This window comes from Varanus komodoensis, unplaced genomic scaffold (genome assembly GCF_004798865.1).
Source record: "Varanus komodoensis strain SLA01 unplaced genomic scaffold, ASM479886v1 scaffold23, whole genome shotgun sequence".
Classification (NCBI taxonomy): Eukaryota; Metazoa; Chordata; class Lepidosauria; order Squamata; family Varanidae; genus Varanus; species Varanus komodoensis.
The window spans coordinates 4,273,754-4,291,331 of NW_025335627.1; the positions used below are offsets into that span (position 1 = coordinate 4,273,754).

At 41.9% G+C, this 17,578-nt stretch overlaps 2 protein-coding genes across 3 annotated transcripts in view; both read right to left on the reverse strand.

Moving 5' to 3' along the window:
* Positions 1-9,495, reverse strand: part of LSS (lanosterol synthase) — a 66,600-nt gene extending 57,105 nt beyond the window's left edge. The window contains exons 1-4 of the mRNA XM_044432028.1: positions 8,022-9,495; positions 5,727-5,898; positions 4,021-4,159; positions 2,152-2,260 (exon numbers count right to left, since the gene is read on the reverse strand). Coding sequence (XP_044287963.1) covers positions 2,152-2,260; positions 4,021-4,159; positions 5,727-5,898; positions 8,022-8,032 — 431 coding nt within the window. The 5' untranslated portion in view covers positions 8,033-9,495. The remainder of the gene's footprint in view (positions 1-2,151; positions 2,261-4,020; positions 4,160-5,726; positions 5,899-8,021) is intronic.
* Positions 9,496-11,458: 1,963 nt separating this feature from the next.
* The window catches only part of LOC123024373 (minichromosome maintenance complex component 3 associated protein), a 92,600-nt gene continuing 86,480 nt past the window's right edge, over positions 11,459-17,578 (reverse strand). For both annotated transcript variants that reach the window (XM_044432018.1, XM_044432020.1), the window contains 3 exons: positions 17,164-17,367; positions 15,093-15,243; positions 11,459-13,155 (listed from right to left, as the gene is read on the reverse strand). In XM_044432018.1, the coding sequence (XP_044287953.1) occupies positions 13,009-13,155; positions 15,093-15,243; positions 17,164-17,367 (502 nt within the window). In that variant the 3' untranslated portion in view covers positions 11,459-13,008. The remainder of the gene's footprint in view (positions 13,156-15,092; positions 15,244-17,163; positions 17,368-17,578) is intronic.

Below are 17,578 nucleotides of genomic sequence, written 5' to 3' on the forward strand. Positions count from 1 at the left end.
GGAAATAACAGAAAGTGAATTAATCTGTTCGCAGACCCTAAACAATACCCATTTAGGTAAACGTAAACAGCAAATATGGCCTCCTGAAACAAATTCAGTCGAAGGTTATATATGAGGTGTGATGAAAAAATAGAGTGAATGTTTAGATAATGATATAAAAATATAGTAAAAGACACTTTGCCATTAATCCCCTTCGAAATCCTCCCCCTCACTTTGAACACACTTACCTGAATGCTGTCATGGCTGCCTCGATGTCCTGAATCGATTCAAGATGAATTGAGTCAAGTAAAAATGAAACAGATCAATTCAAGACAAATCAATTCAGGACATCAAGGCTTTTTTTTTACTTGGGCACACAACCAATGATGTTTTTGCTGTAACCAATTTTTTTTCTGCTTTGTTCACAGTTCAAACTTAGAAGCATTGTTCAAACTGTGGGGCAATTTTATCTCAACTCTAACATTCGAACTCTGGATTGTTCGAACTACCGGGCACCACAGTATGTCATTTCTGCCCACTGAGAGGACAAAAGATGATCAAAGAATCAGTGAGCACTGGAGATTACACGGGCAAGGACTTGTTTCTCATTCATCCCAGGATAAGTGATCATAAGTTGACCACAATACCTGTTGGAGCAACTCTCCCGACTGCAATCTACTCGGACACAATGTTTAACTTCTGTGGTCTTTCTCTGAGTGCTAACTCCAGGGGAACATGGAAGGTGGCAACCAGGGAGAGGACTTTCTCGGTGGTGGCCCTCCACTTATGGGATAACCTCCCCACTGCAGCCCGACTAGTGCTGAGATAATCTTTTTGGCACCAGGTTACAATGCCCTCTGTGTTGAGGCCCCTCTGAGACCTATCTGGGTACCCAGAGGCTTGAAGAATTGCCCACCCAAGGTGTTTTTCCTGCAGCAGCGCACCTCTTATCAGGCACGCCTTCCCTACATGAATGAAACTGCGATCATGGCCATCCCCCCACCCCCAGCGCACCATTTGCACCCATCTCTCATTCCCCCAGTGCGCCCGCGATCATGCTCGTCTCTCCCCACTGCCCCCCAGCGCGCTGGGATGATGAGCGCTTGCAGGGATGACAGGAGCAATCTCGATCGTGCTGGGGGCGGGGCGGGAAGATGGCTGTGCTTGTGCTTGGGGTGGGGGGGGAGATGGCTGCGATCTTTGTTGTCACTTTGCTTCACATTTTTCTGATTTAAAAAATGGCTACAGAACGAATTAACCTTATTTACATTGAACCTTATGGGGAAATTTAACTTGGCTCACGACCAATTTGGGTCACGACCAGAGTCCTGGAACAGATTAAGTTCATGAGCCAAGGTACCACTGTATTTATTTTTAAAGTAAATGCATAAAAGTTTCAACTTCTGCAGCCCCTTTTAGTACAACTGCACATTAAGTGGCAAACATAAACTGCAAGGTAAGATTTCCACCCTCAAATGGTGCCCTCTGCTTTGAGCCCCCCTTGTCCCTGTCTCCCCAGCACCATCATCAATTTTCACTCTTCTTTCGAAGTCATAAACAATCTGTCACGCTGACAGGATGGACATATTCCAACCAGTTTTTTATGCAGAGCAAAAAACAGATTGCACTTGCTTATACTTGATTATACCAGAAATCTATGTAGATTATGACAAGCCAAATGTTGTAGTTGCAGCAACAACAGTAGGCAGAGACTTTCAAGCTATTAACAAAGATAAACGCAATGGCTTTAAGCAGCACAGTGCAGAAGGCTTGGTTATATTATTTATGCATGATTCTGTTTGATAGATAAGAGTGGAGACGCTTTACTTGTGGCTTTGGTACCTTAACTCAAAGCAGCAGGCCACATATCAAGTTTAAATGTGTATTTTTTCACCATATAATTGTTTTCTACCACATTATTAAAAATAGTGGGTAATGGCTGACCTAGTTATTTTGAGGCTGGAACCTAGACTTCCTCCACTACTCCACTATTCACCAGCACCAAAGAGTCAAAGACATTCTTGTGACGGCCAGGCTTGAATATTAAAGTTTCTGGCTTCTCCCACCCTATCCCCAAAATTAACTTGAAATGTAAGCTTTTTTTTTTAATATTCCAAAACACTTCCACTGCCTTTTGTTTTTCTGAAGCACAGGCTTTCTAATTTTACTCACAGGCCCCATCCTCCATCTTCGAGCTGCACTGAACGTAGGTAGCGTTCCATCTCCTTTTTGCTTGCTTCTGGTAATTGGATCTTGGCAACATGGCATGTGATTAGCAGCCCTGTTTGAAAAAGATCATCATTTAACTAAACCCCCCAATGCAGCAACAATGCAAAAAGAGGAAACATACCATGCTAAGAGGAGGTAAGTCAGGGTAAGATGGGATCAGTTTTACTGAAATCAGAGGTAGTGACAGGAATGTCTTGTCATACGAAGCGTGGAAGGGACCAGCGACAGCCTCTCCTCATCTTTAGTTTAGGTCTCCCCCCGACCCCCATTCTGCCCCTCCGGTAAACTTTCAAGCACTGCCGGAGCTCCTGCAGCTTTCCCGGTGGCTGGTTTGGGGGCAAGGAGGGAGGGAGTGCGCACACCCGGGTGCAAGCAAGCCCGGCCTCCCCCGACTTGAGGGCGCTGAACGTGAACATGGCTCCTTCCCTCTGTTATTGTGTTTTTCTTTTAAGACAAAAGATCCTAATGTGTGAGTTGTTTTTTTCTAAACTAAAACCTCAGTGTTCAGGTTTTATTGCAGTGTTGGCACTTTGTGATAAGTAAGTGGGTTCTGGGTTGCAGTTTGGGCACTCGGTCTCTAAAAGGTTCGCCATCACTGGGAGAGGTGATGTTTTCTAAACAATGGCAGGTAGGCAGCTTATGAACTGAATCTAATTCAGTGCTGTGTAGCATCACTGGGCCATGGCTGAAAAGCAAGAAACAGCACAAGATACCTATAATAAATTTACATAACTGTGTTTTTTGCTCAGGGAGTTCCTACGCTTCCTTAAATGTTCCAGGGAGAATATTCTAGAATGTGATGTCTTTATTATTAAAATCTCCTTTTTTATATATCCTGCCTTTTTCAAGGCAGCTTACATCATCCATCTTATCCCCACAACAACAACCCTGTGAGGTAGGTTGGGCTGAGAGTCTGTGACTGGTCCAAAGTCACCCAGTTGGCTCCATGGCTGAGCGGGGACTAGAACCCAGATCGTCTGAGTCCACCTAAATGTATTATCTGTAACTTTTATTCCATAATGCATAGTCTTCTTCTATGAGAAGTTTCTTCCTACTGCAGTAACTTCACACAACCCTATCAGTACAAGCAAACAGCTCAGTACAAGCACCCTCTGAAGAAAGCCAAAAAAGCTAAAGATGCCTCTGTTCTTCAGAGCAAAAGACTTTCCACCATTCACCACCTCCAGAAGGGAGCCTCATCCTAGCTGCTGCCATCACCAACTGTGCACTTGTCCATAAAATCAGGCGACCGAGTTAGCAATCAGGTAGCAATGAGGAGAAGCAACAGCATGCAACCCCCCTCATTTGCTTTATCCTTCTTATTGCCATTATAGAATCATAGAATAGTAGAGTTGGAAGGGGCCACGAAGGCCATTGGGTCCAATCCCCCGCTGTGAAACTGGGACTTTCTCCTGTCTTCACTAAAGGTTAGCAACACAATCTTACTAGTAAATGAGTGTATTACAAGGAGGAAAACGTGTGTGCATATGTGTGTGTGTGTGTGGGGGGGGTAGTATTAAGGTGAACTAAGTATGAAAAAGAAGGGGGAAACGTTAGGGACCTCCCCACCAAACTCCTCCACCGAGCTCCTGTTTGCTGTCCCTGGTAGCTCACTCCTTGGGAGCTTAGCTGCTTGTATCCTAGAGGTCCTAGCCCAGCTGGGGCAGCTTCTTCTGCTCTGCTCTACAAGTAGTCAGGAACCAGAATTATAGATCAGGCTTAATACAAAACCTTTGCTTTCTGATTTGTAACATGGCCCCTTGCTGGAGCACGGCATGCCTAGTTTGGGAAGAAGCTATCTGGCAACCATACCGGGCAATAAAAAAAGTGGTCCTCCGTAGTCCCCAGTCCAATGGCCATCCTCTGCCTGCAGGCCTGAGTAAAACCTCACCCCATTTAGTGCTGCTTCCTGTGCCGTGTAAGCCTTAGGCAGAACTGGAAAGAATTTACTCTGCAAAACACGAATAAAGAAAAACGATGATGAGACACAGGTGAACTCTGGAGCAGTTACTCAGGCTGATGAAATAGAGGGAAAAAAAATTCGTTAATATATCCAGGCAATGCAACAAGTAGAGGGATGTCTAGTTTCTTACTGCTACTCCTCCTTTTCCTCTCTGGAACGGAAGCCAGGCAGGAAACATGGGGAACAAGGGGGGTGGAAAGGCATCAGAGAATGGCTTGGTGTTTGCTCCCCAGGCAAATCTGAAGCAAGGAAAGTCTCTGGCATATGCCAGGAAGGATCTTATACCCTCCTTCCAGTAAGTACTCATGCTTCCTTAGAATTGGAATCTGGCCATTCCTGGAAGCAAAATACAACATTACAGCCCCCGGATTTTCAAGAAACATAACAAAGAGCAGGATTTGAAAGAAAGGGCACAAATGGTAAGATAAAAGCTATTTTCAGATCAAGTGACGTGTCATGTCCTACCTAGAGCAGGATTCCCCAGATGAAGAAAGTCAGAGCAGTGACCTCGGCCACGATTAGATACAAGGGTCATGGCAACACATGACTGCCCTCCATTAGAAGAAGAGGAGCCAGGACCTTTAGGGGCAGGTTCTGTGGTTCCCCAAGAGCAGGAGCAGAGACAGAGGAAATCCATCCCGTCCAAAGGAGCAGGAGTGCACAGCTTTGACAGAAATCCAAACACGCTGAAATGGGAGTGACCCGTGAAACAGCACACTGACTTAATTAGCTGTCTGTGCTGAGTTTTAGCTGGCTATAGATTAGTTCAGGCAGAGCTGCTCTGTGTTGCAAACAAGGGGCATTATCTGTGCTCCAGGACTTTGTTAATGCTAGCCAGTATCTAGATTCCTGGCCTGTTTGTTAGACTTTCCTTCAGACACCCCCACCTGACTTGGAGCTTCAGAAACACCATAACCATATGGTCTTGACTCCTGGACTGGAACTGACCATTCTTGAAGAGGTAACACAGGAATTGGGCATTTGTTTTTCCTGGGAAGGACATGAAGACTGTCCTTTTCCAGCAAGCTAGGAGATCCGTCCTATTGCAAGTGGACTCAAAGCAAAATGCCAAGCCTACAAGCATCAGGCTTTTTCTCTCAGAAGACTTATGGGCAGTTAGACTGATATATGCTTATATTCAAGGCACATACAGACTCTCAAGATGGTTACGCAGCTACAGATGAGCTACAGGTAAGAGGTTTTGGAATCTTTTCAAGCATTTCTTCAAGAGAAATGCAATATGGACAGACAAGCTTCCCTGAAAGATGGATGATTCTCCTTCCACTATCGTTCTTGGGTACATGGGGAACAAACAGATGCCAGGAAGCATTGGGTACGTTTTCCAACACATTTTCTGATCACACAGGGCTTGCTAATATCCCACATTGAGTTTGGAAGCGAAATAAGCTGATACATTTCCTAGCAAGTTTGAAAACTACTTCATAAGAACCAAACCAAAGCTACCAGCCAGCCCTAGTACGATGGCCATGTTCTCTTTATCTATCTCAAACAAGAACTTTCAGAACTTAGTAAGTTAGGCGTATAATCCACCTACTGTATCCAGCCCTAGAGAGTGAGCCTCCAAACCCGTTTGTTCTCTTTTATGATCCTCGCCATTTGCCAGATACTGCCACTGCTGCCGTCCTTCTTCGTTGCTCAAGCGCCAGCGAGTTAAATCCGTGGCAGGCTCTGTTTTATATGGACCACCTCTTCTTTTCCGCAAGCATCTAATGGGGTGATGCAAAAAGCAGCAGATAAATTCCACAGGCGTGACTCCAAGTATATTTCAGTTTAAAATACCTGAGGACTAAGTTAAAGAAATGTCTCTAAATAGAGGACTACACGTTCAGAGTAAATTACAGCAGGTCAGGTACATAAGACTTTTTGGTACAATATCTTGCCTTCTTTTTTATTTAACCTGTATGTGAATTATCTGGGTTATGCTAATAAAAAGTGCTACTTTTACTTATAATATTAGATATCCATGGATGCGCCTGCATAGTTAAGGTAGCTGTGTTTTTCACACTCAAATCACTCTTAAGTTAAAATGAAAATGATTTGAAGCCCTTAGATCTAAGTTTCATTCTGAGATAACTGTCTGCTATTTTCAGTATCAGCTGCACCCATAAAGAACACAGACAAGGAGGCAAGGAAGCATTCCTGATTGTTATTTTTTATTAAATTTAACTTTGAAGCTAACCAGTGAATATGTAAACGTGTGCTTATACTATGGAACAGGTCTCATCTCATCCCTTATACAATTGTATTAAAAACAGGATACTGATTTTCTCTTAGGCTTTCCTGATTAGTAAACTACTGGAGATTTCTGTCTATAGTCTGTCTTATTTAAGATGCAAATATTGTAAGGATTTTCTACTTGGAACTTCAGGTGTCAGAGAGCCCTCCCTAGTCTCCAAACATTTCGATTGTGGTTCCTGCAGGTGGTTCTATTCATTCCTGCTGTCCCTCTTCATCCTCAATTCAACAGTTGCCCTTCTAAAAGTTCCACCCTCCCCTTCCTGTAAAACTGTAATATTTACAAAGAAACAAAATTAGTGTGAGAGTCGCACTCGCCTGAACTTTAGTACTGAACAACATGTCTGAACCTGGGCAGTAAGCAAATATTTAACAACCATTCCCGTGCTTATAAAGAACAGCAGCTAACCTGTTGTTCAGTATGGTGTAAAATTCTAAACTGTGCCAGTTCAGACAGAAGGTATAGCAAGGGGATGTATCTCTACATCTCTTTTAAAAATGAAGAAGATGGAACTATCTGCATGCAATAAACTAGCACATTCAGGGGGACATTTACAATATATAGTGCACAGGGCTGCAAAATTTAATTAGCTGTGTAACCCGTTAAAGCTAAAATGCACCTCAATTAAACTGGCAGGAGATTTTAAAACACTTTTTAACAAGCGATTAAATAACACAGCAAGTGGCAAGCTTTTCTTTCTCTTTCACAGCAAAGCATACTTCTGTCAAGGCAATGTCTGTTACAGCACATACATGCACCATCTAAAACTACTTCTTGCTTAAAGATGCATTTCGTTTATGAGCACATTCATCAAACTTAACCAACCAACTCAAGCTTACACAATTTGGGTGCAATCCTATGTAACCTTACAGCTCCCAGTGTGGGATTCTGGGAGCTGCAGGACTCATTTCTGTCCAAACTTGCATAGGATTGCACCCTTAAACACAATAAAGATTTGTTTGTTTGTTTTAGTTGGAAGGCAGCACTATCTGGGGGTATATTGTGTGGGGGAAATAGATCTGCCTCAGTGAAGTATATGAATCTTCAGTCCCAGAACTCAGTTTCAAGTATTAGCACTGGGAAATGTGAAGCAGTATCAGAGTTCTGAGCATATAGGGGGCAAATGCAGCTCATTAGCACTCATCATACTTCCCATTTCAAGGATTACAAAGGAGAAAAGGTTCTTGCAAAGGAAGAATTTTAGTTCTGCCCCCTCCCACTTTTGAAATGAAGTGCTCATGCTCAAGTAATACAAATTCTACCTATGCAATAGCTAGCAAAACTTGTGGTGAGAGGGTCTAAGATAAGGGTATGTAGGTATGTGAACTAATCTACAACAACCTTAATCTAGATATAAATAGAATAATGTATTTCAAATTATTTTACTATCTTAATAATATCTAAGAGACAGACAAGTAAAAGTTAGTGTAAAGGCCTTGTCCACTTATCTCAACTTATTTTCCAAAACCCAGGAAGAAAACCTCTAAGTGAACAATCAGGTTGACTGAATATTGTTTCTACAATTAAACCTTTAAAATCAGAAGGAATGGCCTGAAATATTCCTGAAAAGGGACAGATCTATGCAACACTCACGTCCCATTCATCCTGTTGCTCTACACCAGACGTCCACCACGCACGACCTGGATCCAGCAGTAGCATCCCTTTAGGATGAGGCAAAAAATAAAAACGTTGACGACAGGTACACACCAGAATCTTTCGTCCTGCGGCATGCTGGGACATGAAGTCTTCTCCGAAGTGCACTAACAGCAGAATTTCTCTCTGAAAAACTACAGTTCCCAGGTTGCAGCGCGTAACATCCGATCTGGACTGATGCAAACGCAAGAGCGCCTCGGCCAATCAACGAGGACTTTGGGGGCAGTATCAGCTCACCCAAGTAGGCAGAGCTGCTGGCTGCTGCTGCTACCGTGCCGGTATCAATCAGTGGAGATTCCTGTTAGTTTGCATTATTTTAGCATGCGAATATTGGGAGAAGCTCGTGCTGGGCTAGTGAAGCGATGCCTGATAAAGAAAAGCTGCATAGGTAGAGAAACGTCACGCAAGCAACTGTGAAACGGCAAGCTAGCTAGTAGTTTATTTTGCTTCAAATACAAAACCGCAAAAGGCACAATAGGGGAAAGCAGCCCGAAGCCGGGAAATCGATTCTGCCTCAGTACGATCGCTACCTGGTTAGGGTTTCCAACATACACCAGGTTTTGCAGCAGTTGGTGGTTTCTCATCATTCCTGGCTTGCTTTACATTCCATGTTCTTGTTTCATTTACCGCCCAGTCCGAAGAAGAATAAGTGAGAACTAGCACGCTTTTCATTACTTTGTAATATTTTTGTTGGTCTGATAAAGGTAGAACCTAACTATGACTTTGGAGATTTTCATGTCCATGAAGGTTTTAAATATGTTGACTTGTTTTCAGTAAAGATCTATGCTTGTCAATAAAAGAAATATTACATGTAAGAAAACAGCTATATACACCGCAGGCATTGGTGGGGCTTGAAGGGTGTTATGATGTGAGAACATCTTGGGGAGCAATCTTCATTATATCATGCCTTGATCTAGAAAAGGAGGGAAGGCAGGTGAAACAGTGAATATGCTACCGCTTCTAACTCCTGTACGGTTCGTTGCTGCTGCAACTCTCCCACACATGTGCAACAAGCTATGGGAGGAATAAAATGCTGCATGCTATTTTCCATAAATAGGAAATATTGTATACAATATGCCATTGATAAAATATTCACACACTTCAGTAGTTAATTAACCTTACAGATTAACTCTTTGTTCTAGAGAATAGTTAATCCCCCCGTTCATTGCTAAAATTAAATCAATAGTCTGGCCTAATATTGTACTTCTCCACTCTTTCAGCCCCTTCTGTCACCTCCTTTTGTCCTTTCTGCCATCGTATTTGATGTGTTTATTCTTATATCCCATACATATTGCTTTCTTTGACCTTTGCTTCTCTAGCTCCAACTTTAGCATGGAACTGCCTCCTTAAAGGCTTCCTTGCAACCACCTCTCTTACTTCAAGTCAATACTCAAAATTAAGCTTTTCCAGCAAACGTTTGAATCATCATTATAGTCTCACTTAGTAGTAGTATGTGACTCAAAGAACTTCAGTCTTGTTAGGGTATTCCAAGTTCCTCCTGAAAATTGATTGCACCTCACATCCATATTAGATTGCAACTTGTGTTTCATTCTCCATAAAGATTTGTATGCTTTTGTTATAATTTAATAAGTGCACACACTTTGCACCCATTAGCTAAAGGGTTTATATACATTTTTCAAAAATGTGCATTTCCCCAAAGAATACATTTTTCAAATACCTTTTTGCTCTTGCGTGAATTGCATTACAACCAGAAAAGTACTTCAGACTACAGATTGCACATTTGGTACCAGAAGGTATGAATTGGATAAATCCTGGTCAGAACAAACTGAAAAATTTCACCCCTCCATAGTCTTAAGCTTATTTGTAATTAGACAACCATCAGATTTTTGGGATTCCAAAACATAAGGTCAGAAAATCACTCTGAACTTGTAGCTAGGGGTCTGCACTTGGATACTTCTTCCCACCCACTCTTCATAGCCAATGTATTGAAAACATGTGGAAGATTATCATATGGCGAGGAGTTAGGTGCCATGTCCCATTTCTTCTCATATTGCCATTATCAAGTATGTTGATTAATGTTGAGTCTTCAGTTATACAGTGGAATGTGTTTATGTTTCTCATATCTTATTCTCCCAGGCATAGAGCATTCAGGAGGATCCTGAATTAAACTGGAGTTGCTTAGCTCAAGGGCCAGGTGCCGGGCATGCATAGAATGGAAGTTTTTGAGCCAGAAGCATTCAACTATAAAACCAGGGGGGTGAGCACTTGAGTTTGGGAGCTTCTACACAGATCAGATGCCTGATGCTGTGTGATTGATGGCCTGGGGTCTCTCGCTGCCTAACCAGGGCTCCTGGCAGATGAAGGAGAGAAGATATTCTTGCAAGGTATAAATGCTGTTTTGCTTGCCTGTAGATACTTTCATTCCTTAATTAAAGCATTACTTTTCCTTCACCTACTGGCGTGCTCATTGCCTCCAAATCCCAAAAGAATTCCTGCCTCCTGGCAGAACAGCCAACACAGAAAGAACCACAATGGTTGTTTTTGAGCTCATAAAAGCAACCTTGGAAAAGGGCTTTTTGGGGTGACTGGGGAAGGGAAGGAGACTGGCAGCACCAGGATACAACATCTCTTTGTCAAACAAAGTGCTTCGCAGAGCAGGAGGAACACAGATATAAACTTCGTATTCCTCCTGCCTTGCATAGGATTGCCATAATCCTGAGTTTGGACTGCACTCTAGATCAAAGTATATGTAATTGAAATAAACATGTATTCTTCTGTTTACCCTTGGTTCTTTTCATACTCCGTTTCCTTGCCTTTAGACTGCCAGTATCCCAGGGGAAGGGCCCGCCAAACATAAACAACGGCACTATAAATATATTTTTGTTTAATTTCCAATGTGTAGGATGCTGCATAGCCTGACAAGGCTCTCTAAGTGGCTAACAATATTAAAATTCAGGCCAACAGTGCAAGTATACAGAGGGAAGGAGTGGGGAAAAAAAAATCTGCTGGTAGCAGAGTGAGCTCTTATAATCAGGTGGTAAAATCAAAATACCTGCGACAGAGGAGAGTTTTTGCCAGGCGTTCAAATGAATGTAGTGACAGCACCAGGCAGACCTCTTTAGGAAGCCCATTCCAAAGGTGGGGAGCAGCCACTGAGAAGGCCCTTCTTCTAATTTCCATTCCTTTTACTTCCTCTAGGGATAGCTCTTTCAGAAGGACTTCATTAATTGTTCTTGGTGTGTGAGCAGGAGTATTTGGGAAAAGGCAGTCCTTCAAGTAACCAGCTCCCAAGCTGTTTAGGGCTTTCTGTGTTAAAACAAGCGCTTTAAACTGAGCCCAGGCTTCAACTGGCAAGCAGTGTAATTTATACAGAATAGGTGCTATGTGGACATGCAAACTGATACATGACACCAGGAAAAGTTTCAAAAGTGGTTAAATTTTTTATTTTACATCACCAGCCACAGAACATAAAAGTATATACTATATCCATTAAGACCAACCCCCCCCCCCCCAAAAAAAAACCCAAAAAAACAACCCCATCAGGGCCCTGGTCATGTTTGCCTGCCACAGTATAAATAGCAATATCAAAATCACACATGAAATTTAACTAAAAAGGGAAGAATTCAATAAAATAGTATATATTGGGAAAAATACTATGAATTCATTTTGGGGAAAAATATAGTATCAAGTTTCTGTTTTTTGCGCAAGGAAGCTATTGCCGATTTTATGTTCTGTGTTTCTATATTCATTTATATGCTTTATTTCCATCAGGAGGCCATAGTGCTCTTCTTGATAAAGATGTCTACAGTGTTGTTATGCTAACAATTTTTACTCAAGAGGAAAATACTTTGGAATGCAATACCTACTCTATAATTTCTTAGTGATGTTAAGTTGAATTCCTAACATTCAAACACTTCAAGCAAATGTGACCATGTTATCCCCAATAAGGGGTGTGTCTCTGTGTGTTTGTGATTGTTTGAGATAAACACACAGTCTCTAACTGCTTGTTTAAAATCGCTAAGAATAACGCTTTCATCTTAATGCAAAATCTTCCTGGGTTCTTCTAGTTTCATTCATTAATGAAAATGACAATACCGGAAACTTTTCTGTTAGAGGCACAGGTATCCTGCGAATGCAAACACTGCAGTCAGGGGCACGTACAACCATCCATGGCTAGAACGAACATAGGCAAAAGTGAAGCCATGTGTTGTTTGCAAAGCAGCAGCAAAGCAAATCCAGTAGCCAGATTGGGAAATACTTCACCTTCTCACTGGTAGGCAGGATGCATCGGAGACAGTGCACCTTACCTCCCCATCCAACAGTATCTCTGCCCTGTGTCCAACACCACTGGTTATTCAAGTGGGAACATAATATATGGCCATACAATGTGATGTATATAGCAGCACCCATTTCATGCAGCTGACGCACCAGATAAAATCTGGAAATTAATTATGTGATCCAAATCTATAGTATGTAGGACCCAGTGCGATGTTACATCTGCAGCTGAACAGCTGGTGTTACTGGAAGTGGGGCAGACATCCCAAACAGATGGGGAGATAAGGCTCATGACCCCCATCCTGTATAGGAGAGTAATAAAAGAAAATATTGTCCAGGGCCCAGGTGATTTATTTCATGCTAAAGCACAAACAGAAGGTTCTTTGGAGGTATGCAATACAGTACAAAGACCGAAAGCTTAAGCATAAACAGGCTTACTTGGAGGTATGTTCTACTGAGTTCATGGGATTTACTCTTCTGTAAGTGTAAAAAGTGTAAGAAAGCAGTCAAAATAAAATGAGAATGCAGAAGCTGAGGAGCAATTCAACAGTATAAGATACTCTCATATAAGCATCACGCAACAGATACATAGAAAGATTAATTTACAAAAGCCTTTGCTGTCACTCAGACTTCTAAATGTTTGTCAGGTATTGTGAACTCCCTCACCCCAGAAATTTAGGCCAACCTTCAATTAAGTATCTATCATGTCTAGCAATGTTGACAAGTGGAATTCACAAGCAATTTCTTCTTCTCTATTAGCTTTGATCAGCTGTTTCAAGTATGCAAGTCCGATAGGTATAGAGGTGTCTGTGTCCTTCAATTCAAAGGTGTTTCCAGCCTAAGCAAAGAGAAACAGAAAAAAAAATGATTTTGATAAAGTGGAAAAAAGCAATGAAGGGAAAATAACACATACCTTTTTGGCTACAGATATTTAAGTCCTGTTTAGTTATTATACCCAAACAGAGCATATTGATGTGTGTAAGAAGCATGAATGTATTGTCCCTGCACCTCTAATGCCACATAAAGTATGAAAGAAAAAAGAAAATAGGACAGAAAGAAGAGTGAAAAAACCCCAAAACTTCAGCCTTGCAGGGAGGAGGGGCTCCCTCGGCCTGCTCAGCCTCATCAGGCTGCTCTGCCAGTGGGCCTGGCTCCTCCACGTCCAGATGAAGGATCCACTTGCTGCATGGCCTCCTCCTGCTCTGGGCCCTCTTTGAGGTCTTTGCCCGCTGGAAAGGTGCTAAGGGATAGGACATCTCGCTCCCCAACTGTGTGAAACCTGAAGTTAGGGGAGCTGTGCCCACTACCAGTGGGGGAAAGCTCTGGGATGAGGCCTTCTCCCATTTCTGGGCACAGTGCAGCCCCAGGTGGAGTGGGGGAGTGTCACTGTCCATGGCAGGTTTTCGCTTCAGTGAGGACTGCTAGGAATGTGGCACAGAGGCTGCCACGCTTGGTAGAAGAGGCTGGGGGTTGGGCAGTGAGTGTCCATGTTTTTCTGCTGGCCATGCTGCCTGGGAGCATGGCCACTCATGGATGGAGGTGGCATGTCCTGCTGAGAAGGCTTTTCTGAAGGAGAACATGTCAATATCTACTCGTACCTGGGAAAGTTTATATGCTGGCTGTTTGGAATGTGTTCTGCAGCAGTGGTGGAGGAAAGGCAACATCAGGGCTTGTTGACAGTCCTAAGTAATGCCAGGGAAAAGAGGAATAGAGGAGGGTAGGATGCTTCTTTCCTTCCCCTTCCCTGTGTGCATGTGTGCTTGACTTCACCTCCAGTCCAGATTGTGTGTGCTAGTTTAACAAATTTTTCATTTCCCCAAGAACTTGGGTCATCATGTGCTGAATCTAGTGGGATTATTTCTTGGAGGGTTGGGTGTGTGCGCCTTCTTCTCCCCCCTCCCCCCACCATGCTTCACCACTCTTGCTGGGTTCACAATTAATAACAAGCCATGTCACAATTTCCACTTTGACTTGTCATATGAACCTGCCCACTGGAAGCAGCTCTCCAAGGATTCCTGGTAGGATTATTTTATAACTTTCCTTGGAGATGCTGGGGAATGAATCTGGGACTTTTGGCATAGAAAGCATGTGCTTCGCCACTGAACTATGGCCCTTTTTGTAGGGGTCCTGGGAACAGAAAAGACTTGTTGCACAATGGACCTAGCCCAATAATTAGAAACAGCTAAACCGAATGAGTTTCTTCAGTGCACTGGTGACCATACAGTCGGTGGTTAAACTATATGACAGGCTTGTACTTATCTAGCAGTGGTTTTGCCTCCAGTCTAATCGGCAGAGAAACAGTGAACAGCATGAATGAGACAGGCAGAACTGCAGGCCTGATTCTATGTCACAGTCAGGCCTAGTTGCCCTTCTGCTGCTCTCCAGGCACCCATAGGATAGACACCTGGAATTTGTGGCATCCATTTCACAAGATGGCCACCCATGAGTTACTCCATTTACAGCTGGTGAAGTTGATGGGAACAATGTGACTGGTTAGGTTTATTGTATGTTTTCTGAAGAAATAATAATAATAATAATAATAATAATAATAATAATAATAATAATAATAAATTTGCTTGAAGCCATTTCATGAAAATGAACCACAAAAGCTGACAACGCTAACTCCAAAAAGTCAATGTCATGAATAAGCTAAATATTACATATAACATTTTCCCCCCATGGCAAATTCAGAAATGTAGTTTGTTACAAATACTCCATATACATTCTCATTAATATAGCAATATTCTTTGTTTCATTACATCCTTTAAGATTTACCTCTGGGCTTCTTGATGTCTTTGTTTTGGCCAGTGGATGGATAATCTGAGGCACAGACACCAGAGTTTCAGGGAGGTAAGCAGGAAAAGACAGGGAATCCGGGAATATCTCAGCATCTTTAACTAATAACTGTTGTAGCTGTTCATCAAATCTGGACGAATTGTATGATGAAACAAAAAGAATTTGCAAATTTTTGTGAAATGAAAAAAAACAACCTTTTGCTCATTCTGATCTCAGGCAGTAAGGGGCTATAATGCAAAATCCAACCGAATAAAATCAATTGAAATTACTGGAAAACCTATCAACATAACCATCATTCAAGTCTATGCTTCAACATAGATGCTGAAGAAGAAGAAATTGAAAACTTTTGTGCAGATGTTCAAGTGGAAATTGATAACATGCTAAAACAAGACATGCTGATAATCCTAGGAGACTGGAATTTAAAAGTAGGAAACAAAGCAGAACACTTGGCTTTGGGGTAAGAAATGAAGCATAACAACTTGTAGAAATTTTGTGAGGCCAAGAACCTGTTCATTGCAAACACATACTTCAAGCAACCACTCAGACAATTGTATACATGGACTTCACCAGATGGCCAGTGCAGATAGCAAACATACTATGTAACTGGAATCAGAAGCTAAAGAACTTGTATTCTTGCTGCCAAAACAAAACCAGAAGCAGACTGCAGTTGTGATCATCAGCACTTAATCTGAAAAATCAGAGTCAAGCTGAAAAAGATCACCAACAAAGTGCCAAAATATAACTTAATTAACATCATTGAGGAATCTGAAGTCCACATGAAGAACAGATCTGTATTACTCAACTTAGCATGGGACAATGCAGAAACAAAAGCCAGGGGAATGACCCGTTGACTTTGGTCTTCTGAGAGTGGAAAGCAATACCTGGAACAATCAGCTGGTCCAAATCTAAGATGGAGAATTTGTGCAGAGCCCAGTGGCCATCTCTTATTTTTTGCCTTTCCCCAGCAAGCAATTGGCCGGAATATGGAACATTTTCACTTGATAGAATGAACGAACACCCTCATTCATAGAATGAATGAACACCCTAAGTGCTCTTCATCCTGGGCAAATGCACTATTTGTATGTTTTGTGCACTGTTTCTCCATTGGATCATAAGTGTATCTAGTAACTCTAGAAGTAAAAATGACAACATGAAGGTTGTCCTACTTCAAGCATATCATAAGAAGGCAAGACTTGCTGAAGAAGACAATCATGTTAGCGAATGTTGAAGCCAGAAGATGGCAGGGAAGACCAAATATGAGATGGATTGAATCCATCAAGGATGCCACAGCCTTGAATCTGGAAGAGCTGAATGGAGTTCTCATGTACAGGACATTTTGGAGGGCTTTCATTCATACGGTCACTCTGGGTCAGAAACCTGATGACACATAACAACATCTGCTCAACCATGTTACAAGGAATCAAGATCACCAATTGTATGCTTGGTGATGATCCTCTGTGAAATGGCAAAAGAGAAACTTGGGCTAAGTCCAAGGTTTGTTATATCATTTTTCCCTAGATGTTCAATCTGATCAGATGGAATAGTACTCTTCAGGCAAAAAATATAACCCTTCTGCATTTAACTGTCAGACCAGGCAGTACACCTTGCAGCAAGTTAGATAAAGTCTAGTTGTTTTTTGAAGAACAATTTTACATTATATAAAAAACAAGCATGTACAAACCTATAAAAACCCTCTTCTTTTTTCAACTCACTTCCATGAAGGTTGTATATATAGTGCTTCCAGTTTCTTTGATATATCACTTAATATATATGCCCTAGAACAGGGTTCCAGTGATGATGTTTAATTTTCCATACTAACTTGCTTTTTTTATATTATCTTGGTCCATTTCTATCCTCTCCAGCTTTTAGCCTCCCATCCAACTCCTCCCAACACATACTACTGTGCTAAAAACTAACATCCTACCAGTATTTGCTGGGTTTTACTGATGTAACATTTCTACCTGTTCTTCCTAACCCCAGAAGTGGGCGTCCAACACAACCCCATGCCATACACGTAACTATGATTATGAAAGAGAAAGAAAATCTTTACCTCCTATTCTCCATTTTCTCTAGCTGCAGCTTGCTAGATAGACTCGTGGGGAGAAGATCTGTTTCTGAAACAGCCATTGTTAGATCTGTTCCTCTGGAAATACTTTGTTCCCTGTTTCCTACAGTTCCCTTCTTGTCACAATAATCAGCTGAAGACAGGGAAGGGGAATATAGCTTCCCAAAAGATGTTGTCTTTATCTTGGACCTAGAGAATAAGAAGTAACAAGAGAAAGCAAACATTTACTTTTTGTCTGAGTATAAAACAGTGCATTTGCTGTAGATTGGATTTTACACAAACATTGTGACTAAAACATAAAAGCAGCCCTAGCTGATGAGAAAAAAGGTCCATTTAATCTAACACGCAGCAGTGACTAGTTTAATACTTCCAGGAAACCATACCCATTATTTCTTCCCCA